The 16175-nt window shown below is 46.4% G+C and overlaps 1 protein-coding gene across 1 annotated transcript; it reads left to right on the forward strand.

The window, feature by feature from the left end:
* Positions 1-2151: 2151 nt before the first annotated feature.
* PPIA (peptidylprolyl isomerase A) lies at positions 2152-3487 on the forward strand. The gene is made up of 4 exons (XM_015417055.1): positions 2152-2186; positions 2345-2433; positions 2719-2891; positions 3158-3487. Exons 2-4 carry the CDS (start codon positions 2425-2427, stop codon positions 3291-3293), a joined length of 318 nt encoding a protein of 105 aa, XP_015272541.1. The 5' UTR covers positions 2152-2186; positions 2345-2424; the 3' UTR covers positions 3294-3487.
* The last annotated feature ends 12688 nt before the right edge of the window (positions 3488-16175 follow it).

Raw genomic sequence — 16175 nt, forward strand, 5'->3', positions numbered from 1 at the left:
GGCGGGAGGGGGGGAGTGCGCGCAGGGCGGCGGGCGGCGCCTCCACGTGGCCTCCGCAGCCTGCCCGGAGGGAACTGTCTGCCTCGCTCGCTGCTGTCTCCGCCACCTTTGTTTTAACGGCCAGGCTTCCCCCCCCCTTCCTTTCCTGCTCGCCTGCTCTCTCAAATAAAAGCTTTATTACCTCTATAGGCCCTTCCGCCGCATCCGGCGTACATTTTTCTCTCCTTTTCGTCGCCCCCTCCCCTCTCTCTCCCCCCTGAAAAAAACCGGAGCCGTTGCCCGCGCCCCTCCCTTTCGTGCCGCAATAAGGGGACGGGAGGGGCACGCGCGCTTCCCTTTCTGCTGGGCGGAACAGCCGAGGAGGGAATCCCGGCGGGGCTCAGGCCTGGCTGCGCGCGGAGGCCAGCGTGGGGGGGGGCGCCGCGCAAGCCTCTTCTCTCCGCACTCATTGATTAGCTTATAAAACCCGAGAGCGCATATTCAGTTTGCCTTATTCCGTTGCTCTCTCGGTTGTTAACGCAGAAAGAACAGGCGATCTCGATCAGCTACTAGCCGAACTGCTTCGCTTCTGCGAGATTGTCACACGCACTAAATCCACTCTCAGCTGCACTTTTCCAGTTGGAAGGTGCATTGAAAGTGGATTATTTAGACTCGTGGGCCCGTGGTCTCTTAGTGAACCCGCCGCGTTCCCAGATGGCGGTCTCCTGTCGAGTGTGTAGTTTCCCTTGCTTCGGGTCCTGTTCCGTGTTTTGAAGCGTCCTTAGGCGTGTGCTTAGCAAGGACTCGAGTACGTGCGGGGGGGGGGGAAGAGAATTATTAACGGGCGCGGCCGCAATCTGCGCGTGTCCAAAGAGTGATCCTTGTATGTGTGCTGAGTCCGAACCTTCTCGCAGCTTTTTAAGTGGTCGAGGCGGTTTCGTCTTGAAATCAATGTTTTGCCCTGCTATTTTCAAATACGTGCTGCTTTCTAATTTCATGGTCAAATCGAGATCCTTTAGTGTACAGAATTTCAGGATATTTTAACCTGTTGTACTCCAGCAGTTTTGTGTGAAAAGTTAGGTTGCAAGGCATCAGAGGCCCAGGGAAATTGGATTTTGGACCTGAGGAGCACACTAGTTGCCAAGCTTACATGTGTCTGACATGCGCGATTAACTTTATGAACTGCCCTAAGAAATTTATTTCTCAAAATGTGCAGTGTGCTTTCCAAGCATGTCTGCAGCAAGTGGCCTGTAGGTTGCTGTGACTGCAGCTGTATCTTGAAACCGAGAAATCATTAATTTGAAAGAGAGGCAAACTGATAAGCCCTCCTGTTAACAACAGGCATGGTCAACTGCCTGTGCATAAGCAATAAACTCTGAGAGGGTGATTCTGTATACAGAGAACAAATGGCTTCCTCCCCAATTTAGCTGGACTTCTCAATTTCTTCATAGGTGGCAAGCCACTGCCATTTTTTAGCAGAAGTGTGCCTCAGTCAAGTTGAGTGTTTTTTTTGTTGGAGCTCCCTCTAGGGCTCTTCACTGACCCACAAGCATGCTGTGCCAGAATCCTGTAGCTTGATCCCATTGATTGATGTATAGCTTGAACATCAGAATTTCTTGAGCTTTTTCAGCTGAATAAATTTGCTTCTGTCACTGCTTGGCTCTTCCTCATATGCAGAGTTGGTGGCAGATGTTGGGACATGACTGAGTACAGTTGTTTCATGTTGCATTTTTTTTTCCAATTCATAATTTTTATTTTTTATAAACAAAAACACAACAATTTTAACCTTATGTCAGTAAATATAACAATACATAACTTTAGGAGAGTTCATGTTGCATTTAATGGGCACTGTGGCAACATTTTAATTCTTCCACAACCTAGGTGGTATTCATGTGGCCATCAGTACACCCTAATGTAAGCACAACCTGTAAAGAATAATGCTGAACTAGCTTGAATAATGAAGGCTATGTGGCATATTGTAGAGGACAAATATGACTTTTTGTTAGCCTGTATTATCTAGTTCTGTTGGTTAAAAAAGCAGTGAGATTAAGTTTTCAAGTCTAGTTACTGGGAGGGGTGAGTTTGCAATTGCTGTCTTTCGCGCAGGCCACAATGTGCAAATAAGTGTGCAAGCTAAAGGAAGAGTTCACTAACAGCTCCTTTTTTCTTTCCCCAGTTATTTGCAGACAGAGTTCCAAAGACAGCAGGTTTGTAAATTTCTTGATAACTTCAATCACTGTGCTTGTTGGTCTAGATGCTGTTGTGACAAAAGCTGCTTGCCTAGTTTTGTTTGGTTAAATTATATTTTTAAATATTTAAATGTACATAAAAGCATATACTTAAATGCTTATACCTCTTATTTCAGAGAACTTCCGTGCCTTGAGCACTGGAGAAAAGGGGTTTGGCTACAAGGGGTCCTGCTTCCACCGAATCATTCCGGGGTTCATGTGCCAGGTATGTAGCAGTTCCGTGTGTGTTTTATAAGGTGATGTTGCAATTTGTTGTCAAAAAATTTACATCTATAGTGTTAGCATATTTTTGTCGTGACAGTGTTAAATAGCTGTAGCTAGTGTCCTAATACAATGGCTCTTCTTCCCTAAGCTCCCATAGTAAGTGGGTCTTTTATCTTTGTTTAAAACATTTCTGTGCCACCATTCCACCCAATGCAAGGTCCCCAAGATGCTGAACATTAAAACATAATATCGTACTTCAGCTAAATACTGCTCTGCCTTTCTACAGGGTGGTGACTTTACTCGCAATAACGGGACAGGTGGCAAATCTATTTACGGTGAGAAGTTTGCTGATGAGAACTTCCTCCTCAAGCACACAGGCCCTGGCATCTTGTCTATGGCAAATGCTGGTCCCAATACAAATGGGTCTCAGTTCTTCATCTGCACTGCCAAGACTGACTGGTGAGTAGTCATTGAACCAGGGCTTCTACTCAAAATGCTTGCTGTCTACTTATAGAATATGTGTTGCCTAAAATTACTCAAAGTTGAGCTGTAACTATCACTTCCTAGTATCTAGTTATTTTCTGCATCTGGCCTGGAACCTTTTGAGTGTTGACCAATTGGAAGCCGTAAGGAAGATGGGGTTTGAAATGGCTTCATGGGGGGATGTGACAAGATAAATCATAAGAGATTCAAGAATGGCTTGAGTTGTGTCCTCTTTTTTTTAGGTTGGATGGGAAACATGTGGTCTTTGGCCATGTGAAAGATGGAATGAACGTTGTGGAAGCAATGGAGCGCTTTGGATCCAGGAACGGCAAGACAAGCAAGAAGATCACCATCTCTGACTGTGGGCAGCTGTCATAAAATTCCTTCCTCTTAACCAATCATTCCTTCTGTAGCTGGGGTTAGCACACCACCTGGAGTGCTTTAATCCCCTGTAACCCTTGTGCTCCTGACTTACTGCTGCTTTTTTATTGGGTTTCAATTTCTGCTCCCTCACAAGTCCAGCTGGACTGAAGACAAGTTTGTTTGCAAAATGAATAAAACAAGTTAAACCACATGCTAGTTTGGTGTGTTCTGCACTGGGCCAAGCCTTAAAGGTAATCGGATGATTAAATCTTATTCTCAAGAATGTTGCCAGTTTTGGAATTTATTCTGGGTGTTGGGTGATCCTGGAATCTATTAGAAATTAATTCTTCTAGTAAAGGTTCTTCCATTCTTCCTGTTTGGGGAAGGGCTATATATAGCTTGGTGGTAGGGCACCTCCTTTGGCTGCAAAGAGTAGCAGATTCAATCCAGATTAAGGCCCTGGCACTTCCAGTTCTCCAAAGCCAGGTGTTGAATGAAGACCTTTCTGTATATCAGAGTTAAGTGTTGATGGGTAACCAACATCCATAAAAGAGCAATTATTTGTCTAACGAACAGGGGGAATGAAAGTTTATCAGTGGAACAAGTAGTTTGACTTGAGAGAGATACAAGAAATGTGGCCTATTAGACTCATTTCAACACAAAATTTCAAAATGACGTGTTAGCACTGTAAAGGTTTGGCCATGTCCACATAACTTAATTAAAATCACTGTTACTCCTCCCAACCTGGTAGCTGTGCATAGCAAGGGTAAGGCAGGTTCCACTTGCTCAGCTCTCCAGGCTTGATGCTTCTCCTTGTATTCACAGAAAAAGGTGTTGCTGACTAGCAGATCACTGCTTCCATACAGTTCTTAAAAGACAGTATTCCACCAGGCATTAGAAGTTAATGGACTCCTCCAGAGGAAACTCACTTGGGAAGTGATCTGGCATATTCATTTCCACTAGCTTCAGTGTTGTGCATCCTTAGATGCAGTGTTCTATATATTAAAATGTGCATGCTTCTTTCAACACGGACAACCATGTCCAGCCTGTGCTACAGGACTTGTGTGGCTTAAATGGGCAAACTCGTGTATTCCTTTAGAACCCACAAAAGGGCATTGTTAAGGTTTATAAAGGACTTGAACTCAACCTGTCCTTCACTGGCTCCTAGTGTGTTTAAGTGCTTTCTGTGTGCTCCTGAAAGGGAATTTTCCCTCTGCTACTTCAGCTACTTACTAGGCTATTGTAGGCTCTTCTGCCTAGGTTAAACAATAAGTATCACAAGCAGGAAATCAGATTCCAAACCTACAATATTTGGGGTGTGGGTAGCAGTTGGATCTTCCTTAAAAAAAAAAAAAGTCTGCAGAACCCACCTGGCTTTGTGAATATGCTATCTACACTTTGCGACAGCTATGAGTATGAATTACAGGATTGGGTTACTTGCCTTCCACAGAGATTATTTTGCTTGTCAGTACCTTGTAAAACATTAAGGGGGGTAGTTGTTACTACAGGGCCCTTGAGTTATAAGTCAGTTGGCATGCTTTTGCCCTAGGCCCAAAACATTTTAGGCTGCAACCACAATGACCAATTAAGTTGCTGTATTTGTCCTCATGAAATTGGTATTGCAAAGAGAAGAGTTGGATTTATACCCTGTCCTTCACTCAGAGTCTCCGTGAAGTTTACAATCTCCTTCCCCTTTCCTCCCCACAAAAGACAGCATGTGAGGTAAGTGAGGCCAATAGAGCTGCCTGTGACTGGCCCAAGGTCACCCCGCTGGCTGCATGTGGAGGACTGGGGAATCAAAACCTGGTTCTCCAGATTAGAGTATGCTCCTCTTAACCATTATACCAAACTGGCGTGAAGGTGCAGGTTTAACATGGTATAACATTCAACCATATGGATATGCCACAAGTATGCATAATGTTACTTATTTGTTTATACCGTACTTTTTCTCATTGGGGAAAGTACATTACAACATTTCTCCATTTTCACAACCACCTTGAGTGGTAAATTAGGATGAGAGATTGCCCATAGCAAAGTGGGAATTCAAATTTGATTCCGCCTGAAACAGCTCACCACCACACAAATTCTAGTTCTAACAGCTGGACAGTAATGGGGTGGGGGCTGTGTTGGTACCTTACATAAGAAGGGCCATCTGTTGCCTTTACAGAGTGGCTCTATAATCCATGAGCTGTCCTACCTAACTTAAACTGTAATGCCTCCAATAGGATCAATAGGTCTGAGCATGAATCTTCTGAAATCTGGTTGGGAATCAGCTGGTTTACTTGATCTCCCTATTGACCTGATACCACAGTTTGCTTCCTAGTTGATAGATTGTAGGGTTTGTGTGTGCAACAAGCCCCACATGCTCTCATTTCTAGTGCAGGAAAATGAATCCTTCCCATGTTTATACCTTTGGATCTGAAGCTGTTCATGGATGGTGATTTCATCTGTGAAAAGGTGCAGGATTACTAATGTGAACCAACCAACATGTCTACAGTTCTCTCCTCCCCCCCCCCCCATTAGCTAGGGCAACGGGAGGTGCTGCAGACATTACACAACAGGGAGATTCCTATCCTGTCAGCTAAAATAGAGATGGGAGGGAGGATACAGCAGAAGGGAGCCACTGCTGTGCATTACGTCATTCACTGATCCTGCTACCCTAAGAGCTAGGTTGCCTACACAGTTGCTTTTGCTGCAACGCATCCTAAGGAAATGGCAGCTAATTTCATTGAAACACGGCATCCAACGCATCCTAAGGAAATGGCAGCTAATGCCATTGAAACACGGCATTTGGGCAGCCTCTGACTCTCCAGTGTTTAGAATCCAGAGCATTTGGCTTGATGAACAGCTGTATTTGGCATGCATTGCCCGAGAACTCTTAGAGATTAATCCTTAGCATCTATAGCACTGAGAAGCCAGCAAAGCTGGTAAGAGCAGCAGGCACTATGAAGAAAATTCAATGGTATTAAGTATAATGGAGCCTTTTTTGTTGTACTGTGGGTGTCCTCTAAGTAATTATTTCCTGACTTCTTTCCCCACCTTGCAAGTTTTATGAACTGCACTCTGCCTGAAGGTCCCCAGGCTGACGTGCAACATTTTTGGGAAAGAGAACATGCTGTCTTAAAATACCAATCCAATAAAATACACTGAACAGAAACAGCTGTTCTAGACACTGAGGCTGCCTTGTTCTGCACATCTCTGCAGGATCTTCATCCCCCAATATTCACCCACACCCGTCATGGAAAAGGTATCTCATAAACTGATCCCCCACCACCTTCAGTCTCCAGAGGAAAAACTTTGACAGGTAAAAAGTTGTTGGTTGCATTTGTCAATTTCAGATGGAAAACATCTAGTCATGGTTAAGGTTGGGGACCTCTAGGTAGCCGGGGGCCGGAGCATTAAAGATAATGGCAGTACAAGACACTTGCACGCAACACAAGGGTCCAAGTATCAAGACAATGATTTTAGCCACATAATGGATGTGACATCCGTATTAGGAAGCCGAGTTGGTAACAGGCGATTTTGGTATTGACCGTCTCTGTTCCCCGTTTTGCTGTAGCTTAAGTGTACGGCACGTTCCACCCAAGCACAGGATGCAGGCACAATCCCTGGCTTTTCTTTAAAGGATCAAGTGGTAGCATCGAGAAAAAGTGCCAAGAGTACCTGAAGAGCCATGGCCCCTCCCCGCCCACAGAAGCAGTCTAGCTAAAGCAAAGGTCTGTCTCTGTGTAAGGCATCGGTCTTTTGAGATGAGCTCCTCTTCGGTTATTTTGCTGCAACCCAGTAAGTCTGTGACGGGTTGAAAGCTCAACAACCTGCCTGTGAAGTTTGCTGCTCCGGACCCATTGGGCTACCTGGCTTCTGGATCTACTCTTCACAGATGAATTACCATCCATGAACAGCTCCATGTTTTCACAGCGCCTGCCCTTGCCCTGTCTGTCATGCTGAAGTGACCAGTCTTGAGGCCGTATTATTTGCCCAGCTAGGATTTTATCTTCACGGTCAGAACGGAAGGAAAAAAAATACATTTCGTAGTCTCCCTGCTTAGGATGCAGTCAGAACAAAAGACATATCCTGACGGCTCCAGGTTGTTTCAAAAGCAACACCCACTTAGTGAAAACCTGGCCCGGGATTCATCAGAACAGGGGAGTCCGTTCACACAAAAAAGCATGGTGTATTTTTTTATCCACTCCTGTCAAGAAGCTCGGAGTCGTGGACATGGTTGATTCTCACAACAACGACCCTGTGAGGTAGATTAGGCTAAGAAAGAGAGAGATCCTGAGGGCAGTAGAGTCGTCGTCCCCCCAACACAAGGAGAAATGGACACCCGTGCGCAACTCCCTCAAAATGAGGTTCTCCTTGTCGTGGAGTAAATCTGTATCTGACCTTCATGGTTTCACAGTACAGGGAAAGGCCTTACCTAATCGAATATTCCACCTACAAAACTAGGGGGAAAGGTTACACGCCAGCTTGGCTCGCAGCAGGGACTTCTCTCTGTCGGCATCTCCCGCCGTCTAAGGGAGGGGGCGAGAAGGCCCCGATCCGGGTTTACCATCTCCGCGGGAGCGTGGCTACGGCTACTGCATTACGTATCCCGCATCTCTCTGTTCTCCGGCGCCGTGCTTTTCAGTCTCTCGGCTAGGCGCCTGCTCGCTCTGTCCGCAGCCTGCTGCAATGCAACACGGCGCTGCCCACGTGTGCGTTCTTCTGTGTGGTGGTGCCCTCACCCCCACAGCAAGTCCTGCGAGAAGCCATGATTTCCACTTACTATGCCAGATTCATGTACCATAAGCAAGGCGGGCGCTTTGCGGAGAGACCTGATCGGTGTGCCGCCCCCGGTTAAAACCCCGGCTGCAAAAATAGACAAGCAAGAGGCAAGGACCAACAAGCTGCAGTGCAAAGAAAGATTTTCCCACAGGCAAGTGAAGGTTTGCAGCCATCAAACCCTGCCCCCTTGCAAACAAACGGGAAAAGCCCCCAGCAGCAGAGGCATAGCCGGCGCCCCATGACTCATCCGGCTCCGTGGGCGGGCGGGGTCGAACAAGCTGGCGGTGGTTTAGCCCTGCCCCATCCGCGCCAGTGGAAATCTACAGCTCCCGCCCTCTTCTCTGCGATTGTTAACCTTCAGCCTGTTTTCCTTTTGCTGCCGCAGTTACCCGCTTGCAAGTGGCGTGGGAAGCCAGCGCCATCTAGCGGCGAGTCGTGGGCGGGGCTGGGGGGGGCTCCTGTTGCGCGTCCAGATGGGTTAAAGAGACAGCCCGGCGGGGTTTTCATTCACTGCTGGAACGAGACCTGGGTTCGGTTCGCAGGTAGAATCCTTTGATCGTTCTTCCACTTCCGTTTTGAAGGGCTGAAAATGCTCCGCCCTTCCAATTTTGAGATCGTTTTATCCCTCGCAGCGCGATCCAGTGGGTCGTTACTCGAAAGTAAGTGCGAAAATAACTTCAGAGAGCCTTGCATCCAAATTAAGCGTGCAGCCTTAACTGAAAGATGTTACGTAACTCTTGCTTCTGGATTTTTCCTCCTCCGCCCACGGGGTAGCGCAACTATAGAGAGCCTCCTCATCCATTCATTTAATAGCGGGTTTTAATAGGCCCAGAACTCCAAATTGGGGGCCCAGTGGGAGCCTAAGGACATAAACCCCCCTAGCTGGAGCCTGTATTCAAGTAGCAATGTAACATGTTTCAGCTTTAAATATGCTTATAATTTATAAACTGTAGGCGGGTGTTATTAATACATTCTTAGTGCTTATCAGAACAGAATTTGAGTCCAGTGGCCTATGGTCTTTGACCTCCTTTGTTGGAAAAACGAGGGTGGCTGGGAGCCGCTGGCCATTACATCTCTATGTATTTTGTTGTGTGTATGTTTTTCTTCTTTTAGCTCTGCTAGGGAATGAATCATTTAGGGAAACTTTCTAGTGACGGTAAGTCCCTTTCAGTCCTTTTTAGCTGGGTGGGGGGACATTTGAAGGTATTTCCCGGATATAAAGTGTGTCTTGGGAAAGAGCATCAGAAGAACCCTTCTGAATTGGCTCTCTCATTCAGCCTCCCCCCCCCCCAAGGCAGATGCTTTAAAGAAACCCACAGGCACAGCAGGAAGGAAATGGGCCTTCCCCTGCTGTCCCCCCCCCCCATAGATCCCAGTCATAATAGCCCTGAACAGGGAGTTTCCAACGGCTCAGCTTGGTTAATGGCCGCTGATGTCTTCTGTGATTTCATTTGACTACATTAAGTCTGTGGTCATTAGCCAATTCAAACTTATATAGATAAGCTCAGTCACAGGAGAGGGTGGGATAATATATACACGAGTACAAGGGCACTCAAATTCTGTGTTTCCCCCCGTTTGTTTCATACCATTTTAATTTTTATTAAAACCAGGGCTTTTTTTGTAGAAAAAGCCCAGCAGGAACTTATTAGCATAATAGGCCATACCCAACAGCAGGAACTCATTAGCATATTAGGCCACACCCCTGACAGCACCGCTCATTTGTGTATTAGGCCACACGTTATTTTGATTAAAACCAGGGCTTTTTTTGTAGAAAAAGCCCAGCAGGAACTTATTAGCATAATAGGCCATACCCAACAGCAGGAACTCATTAGCATATTAGGCTACACCCCTGACAGCACCGCTCATTTGTGTATTAGGCCACACCCCCATGTTACCAGAAGTGTGGTCATCCAACCACACCCACCTTTTGCTTCTTATTCTTATTCTCTTTACCTTGTTTGTTGTCAAAACCCAGGGCTTTTTGTTTGGAGCAGGAATTCCTTTGTATGTTAGGCCACACCCCCTAATTGTAGCCAATCCTAATGAGTTTCTGCTGTTGGGTGTGGCCTATTATGTTAATGAGTTCCTGCTGGGCGTGGCCAACTTGGGAGCCAGCCGGAACTCCGTTCCTGTGCGTTCCTGCCCCAAAATAGCCCTGATTAAAACAAACTCATTATATGAATTATCTTGGGTTGGAGTTTGTTGTCTGGTTGCTACCTCTCAGCTAAAGAATAATTATTGTATTTTTCCTGCCTTTTCTCCAAGAAGCCTGGGACAGCATACAACAACCCTGCAAGGGAAGTTAGGGTCATCAGGGATAGTGACAGGCCCAAGAGTTTATGGGCTGAGTAGGGGATTAGAACCTGAGCCTCTCCAAACCCAGTTCAAAACCCAGTAACCACTGTACTACAGCACCCTTACTGCACAGCACCCTTACCTTACTTTTGAGACAGTACCTCACTTCTCAGATGAATCGTGACAGCATTTAATGATTCCTTGCTGGCAGGTTGTCTGAATGGGAAAAGTGGCTCTGCACCCCCTCCCAAAGGTCTGTTTAGCTGGTTACCTTCAGGATAATGTCCATGCAATTATGGACCGTTACGGAAGGTCAACAAGCATTCCAACTACCGCAAGCCTCTCTTCTGGAGCGGAATGGCTAGTTAGAAACACTTATCTTCTCATCCTGTGTTATGTGGATTTGGATCCCAAGAGCCGCTAGTGTGTGGAAAGTGCTTCCTTGATTAAATTCTTAATTTTGCTTCATTCATATATCTTCACCTGTCTCCCCAAGGGAGACCCCAGCAGTCCTCTCCTCCATTTTATATTTATTTTTCATTTATTTAGGTATTTATATCTTGCTTTTCTTCCAAACCAGGGTTTCCACAGTGGTTTTACATAAAAAGCAGGAAAAGTGTAACTTGAAGAAAGAAAACGAATCTATTTCTGTGTGTGTGAGAGAAGGGATCTCTGCTTGCTCCCCACCAAAGGGAGCCAGACCCGATTCCTCTGGCAGCGGGGGGGGGCGTCCGAGAGTGTGGGGGCAGGGCAACGTCGCTGTGTGCAATGCCATTGGCGTGGTGGTATCACATGGAATTGATGTCATCACGCTGGGGATGTTGCACGTCAATGCTGTAGCATTTTGGCTGAAACTATGGTGTGACATCATCGTGCTTGACCATGTTGATGTGCAACGGGCCTCTTTGGGGGTGGGGTTTCCCCCCTGCCGGCCACCTGGCCAGCAGCAGATTGGAGCCCCAAAGATCAGGGGATCCCCTGGCCGGACTGGGGATCTGGCAACCCTAACCCCACCCCACATTTGTGTGCTGTTCTAGAGGTGTCAAAATCCTAGGCCTATAGTAGTGCGGCCTATAGGCTCTAGGGAGGCCTAATGGCCCCAGGGAGGCCTGTGCTAGAGTAGCTACCAGGCCTACATTTCCGAGGCCTCTTTTGGGACCCTGTGATTGGTTAGCAGGAGATTTGGAGGGAAAATTTGCACCAGTAGGGGAGTAAGGGGTGGAGCCTGGGAAGAAGAGATAAAAGGCCTTGCCCAAAATGGGAAGGTTTTCACTTCTAGGGAGCAGAGGAGAGGCTGATCCGGAAGGGGTGAGTCAGTTTGAAGCCAGTCACCGAGAGACAGCTAGGAACAGTCCATATAGATGCATTAGGGTGCTTTTATTTGTCTACCTACCTTTACTGTTCTCGTTATTCTACATATTATTTGAAAACCAGTCGTTACTAGATCTTTTTGAATAAAATTATTCTGCCTGGGTCCTCAGTTTGGTGTAGTGGTTAAGTGTGCGGACTCTAATCTGGGAGAACCGGGTTTGATTCCCCACTCCTCCACTTGCACCTGCTGATGTGACCTTGGGTCAGTCACAAGCTCTGGCACAGCTGTCCTTGAAAAAGAGCAGTTTCTGTCAGAGTTCTCTCAGCCCCACCCACCTCACAGGGTGTCTGTTGGGGGGAGGGGAAGGGAGTTTGTCAGCCGCTCTGAGACGCCAAGTGAAGGGCGGGGTATAAATCCAATCTCTTCTTCTTCTTCTTCTTCTCATGCCTCATTTGGTCACATAGAAAGTACAACCTAGTGGGATAGAGTGGACTAAAGAGTCAGGTGGCAACCTACAGAGAGCTTCCCTGGTCCCCTGCTTACAACAAGAGGGTCCCCGGACTCTCACAGACCCTGCTTTGCATCTGGTGCAGCAGCAGTCCTAATAGAGCTTATTCCTCCAAAATGTATTGTGGTGAGGTTGGTGCCCAGTTAATGTGAACGGGCCTCTCTCTCGCCTGTAGGGATTGGGGCACGTAAAAGAGGAACTGGCAACATTCCTTAATGACTGAGGATGCTTCCTCAGTGGGGGTCGCTTGTTAGGCAATGGCTGCTGGATGGCCTGGTTCAAGGATGCATCAGAGCTTGGAGAAAAGGATCCCTTCCGGTTGAGGGGAGGGAGCAGGTCGGAGTCTGTTTGTGTGTGAGAGAGGAGAAACAGCCATTTTGAGTTTGGGAAGACTGGCAGACAGCTGTGAGCGGCTTGAAACACTCTGGATCTCTTTGAGGATCTGATAGTAGGGTTGCCAACCTCCAGGTAGTGGCTGGAGATCTACTATTACAACTGATTGCCAGGCGACAGAGATCAGTTCCTCTGGAGGAAATGGCCACTTTGGAAGGTGATCCCTATGATGTTATTATATCCCTTGAAGTCCCTCCTCGCCTTGAGCCCCACCCTCCTCAGGCTCCACCCCCAAAATCTCCAGGTATTTCCCAACTGGGAGCTGGCAACCCTAGATAGAAAAACTGCTGCTTTGTAAGGGATCAAGTTTGCCTGCACTCATGCCCTGTTGAACATCTGCTTTACATACAAATATATAACACAAGTCCCCTGCACATACTGGATGTAGCTCTGGTTTCTGCATTTCAAAAAAGGTATCAGAGAGGGGGACAGAGTGCTGAGAAGAGCAACCAAAATGATCATGGGATTGGGAGCAGAGCACAGGTAGCCCTACGAGGCAAAGCTTAAGCATCTGGAGTTTTTGTATTTATTTAGAAAAGGCAGCTGAGGAATAACATGATAGAGGGCTGCAAAATTGTGTATGGTTGACAGAGAGAAACTTTTCTCCCTCTTCCATAATACTGGAACCTCACCCTATGAAACTGATTTGATTGTAGACTCAAGACTGGCAAAAAGACACCCTACTTCTCACACTATAGTAATTGACTTGTGAAACTCACTGACGCAAGGTGTGGTAATGGTCACCAGCTTAGATGGATTGGAGAGCTATATGGAGGTTGATCTCTTGTCGGTTATTGGTCATGAGAGCTGAAGGGGGCCAGCTGGATTTACAAGGAAAAAAATTCTTCTGATGACCAGATGCTGGGGAGCAGTCAGAAGGGGGAGGGTGATCATTTGTGGGTCCTGCTTGTGGGCTTCCATGGGGCATCTGACCCACCACTAGTGGAAACAGGATGCTAGAATGCCACTGATCTAATTCAGCATGAACACACATGAAGCTGGCTTATACTGAATCAGACCATTGGTCCATCCAGGTCATTACTGTCTCCTCAAGACTGGCAGCGACTCTCCAAGGTCTCAGGCAGAGGTCTTTCATATCACCTACTGCCTGGCCCTTCGAGCTGGAAGTGCCAGGGCGTGCAATTTTGTAAGATTTCAAGGAACTGACAATATAAATACTATTTTTAATATTTATCCCCACAAGTTGGAGGCTTGTAAGGACTTGGGCAGGGACAGCAAGGAAATCCTTTCCTATCTTCAACAGTATCTCCCTGCATGAATCTGAGCTCTCAGTGCGTTAAACAGATTAGTTTCTTCATCTCCCTGTAGATTTCCCCCCCATTTAACTGACTCCCAGCAGTTCTCGTCAGTCAGTCGAGGCCTCCTTCAACATGCTCAATCCACATTATGCTGTTTTCTTTTAGGCTAATTTCAAAGTGATGTTTTCCTGCAAGCCCTGTGAGTCACCTGAGTATGTTGAGGCCCTCTGAATTGGCTTTGGGTAGCCTAACTTTGTTTCTTTTCTCGTCTGCACAGAGGACTAGCTGCTCTGCTATTTGATGTTAGGGGTGCCAGTCTCCAGGTGGATCCTGGGGATCTCCCAGAATTACAGCTCATCTTCAGACTATAGAATCATAGAGTTTGAAAGGGACCTCCAGAGTCATCTAGTCCAACCCCTGCACAATGCAGGAAATTCACAAATACCTCCCTCTCCACACCCCCAGTGACTGCTGTTCCGTGCCCAGAAGATGACGAAAACACCTCCAGGATCTCCAGCCAAACTGGCCTGGAGTTCAGTTCCCCTGGAGAAAATGGATACTTTGGAGGGTGGATTGTATGGCATTGTGCCCCACTGTCCCCCCTGGCCCAGGCTCCATCCCCAAATCCCCAGGAGTTTCCCAACCTGGATCTGGCAACCCTATTCCCTTATCCCCCATTGGTGGCCAGGGAGGACCTGGCAACCCTATTCGATATGTTGGTCATCATTTGTATATTTATCTTCACATTTGACTTGCTGATCTTTTTGAATACCCGAGCTAGGAGTGGTCGAACGCTGTTGCGCTATTATACCGAAGCCTGTCTCAGACTGGTCAGTGTCTTGCTGAGGACCCTACTGAAATTTATTTGAGCTTCCCTAAGGAGTTTTGGGCTGCTTTGGCTAAAACTACTGCAATATAAATTAAAGAGCTGCAGTCATGCTGATGAAGCTTGAGCATAAAGCAACGATGCGGTGATCTGCTGGGATGTTATATTGTAGCTGCTCACTACTCTATTGCCCAGAGCTTAGCAGCGCCAAAAGAATTCCCATTTGGTTTCCCCTGCATCCCAACACCTTGTTTGCAGTGCTGGTAACTTTCCAGAATCCTGCTTTGTCAGCTGAAATTTTCCAGTCTTCCTCTCTGCTTCTTAGCTTTTGTTTCTATTTCTGCTGACAACGTTTTTATCATCCATCATGAAGGTGCAGGAAGAACGCAGGGGAGGCGAGGTGGAAAAATTCAGGTCCAAGTTGTTTGAATCAAGCTGAGGGTCAAACTGTCCCTTTGGGGGGTTGATCTGTGATTGATTTCCTGACTCTTAAATTGAATACAGCTCTGGAGGACGGAGAGAGAGGAGTGGGAAGGGAAAGTTTGACTGTTTGCATGAGCCATTTCCCCCATCAAAAACAACCTCCTCCCAACTTCCATTTGCCCCCATGATATTTTTGCCCCATAGGGTAAACTCCAGCAAGAGGAAGAACAGTGCTTGATGCAGAAGTAAGCAAATTAGACCAGCCTCAGTTTAGTTAGAGGTCCGTTGGCCATCTTTAGGTATTTTTTTAAATTAAACTCTCCTAAAAAGGAGAGAATTTTATTGCTTTACATTTAAAGAAAGGGGGAAGGGTATATAGAGGGATTAAGAAAAGGTCGAGTGATTAGTATATTAGTATGTTAGTCTTTTAACCGTAAATACAGTCCATTTCTTCACCATGAGCCATCGATCTTCTTGCTTCTTCACCTGTCAAAGATAAAGATTAGTTAATTTAGTAAAGTCTTTTTAGGTTAGTACTTATATGCCCATGCAGCACAGTCAAAAGTTCTTCAGATGTTGGGATGTTTGCCTTTCTTGTCTCTTAGGTTATAGGAAGCACCTCCCACCGCTCCTTTCTCCTCCAGTTCCTCGTCTCCTCCCTCCGGACTGCTGTCTTCGTCGCTGCTAATAATTTTCCATTTGGCGAGTTCTGCTTCTTCCTCTAAGCTGGCGTGTCTCTTTAAAAACTGTTGTGCTTTGAAAATGGAGTAAATCTTCTCCCTTTTGTCTTTAAATTTAAAGACCAGCCCTTCTGGAAACAACCACCTGTAGTTAATTTGATGGTTTTGCAAGAATATGGTCAGTCCCTTATATGCCTTCCGCTTCTGCCGTATTTCAAATGGCACATCTTTTAAAATCCTTATAGATTGCTCTCCAATTTTTAAGGGTGTTGCTGAAGTCGCTTTAAGGATCTGATCTCTTACACGTTGTTTGGTAAACTTGACAACCACTTCAGCTGGCAGATTATTTTTCTTTGTAAAGTTAGAATAGGATCTGTACACCAGATCCATGTCTTCGCTTAATTTTTCCGCTTCACTGCCCATCAGTGGTGCCA

Source organism: Gekko japonicus, unplaced genomic scaffold (assembly GCF_001447785.1).
Source record: "Gekko japonicus isolate JY-2015 unplaced genomic scaffold, Gekko_japonicus_V1.1 scaffold709, whole genome shotgun sequence".
Lineage (NCBI taxonomy): Eukaryota > Metazoa > Chordata > Lepidosauria > Squamata > Gekkonidae > Gekko > Gekko japonicus.

Excerpts from the sequence above, each read along its gene's own strand:
- PPIA (XM_015417055.1), top strand. Across the intron at positions 2,892-3,157 it reads TGCACTGCCAAGACTGACTG|GTTGGATGGGAAACATGTGG; the intron begins GTGAGTAGTCAT and ends TCTTTTTTTTAG.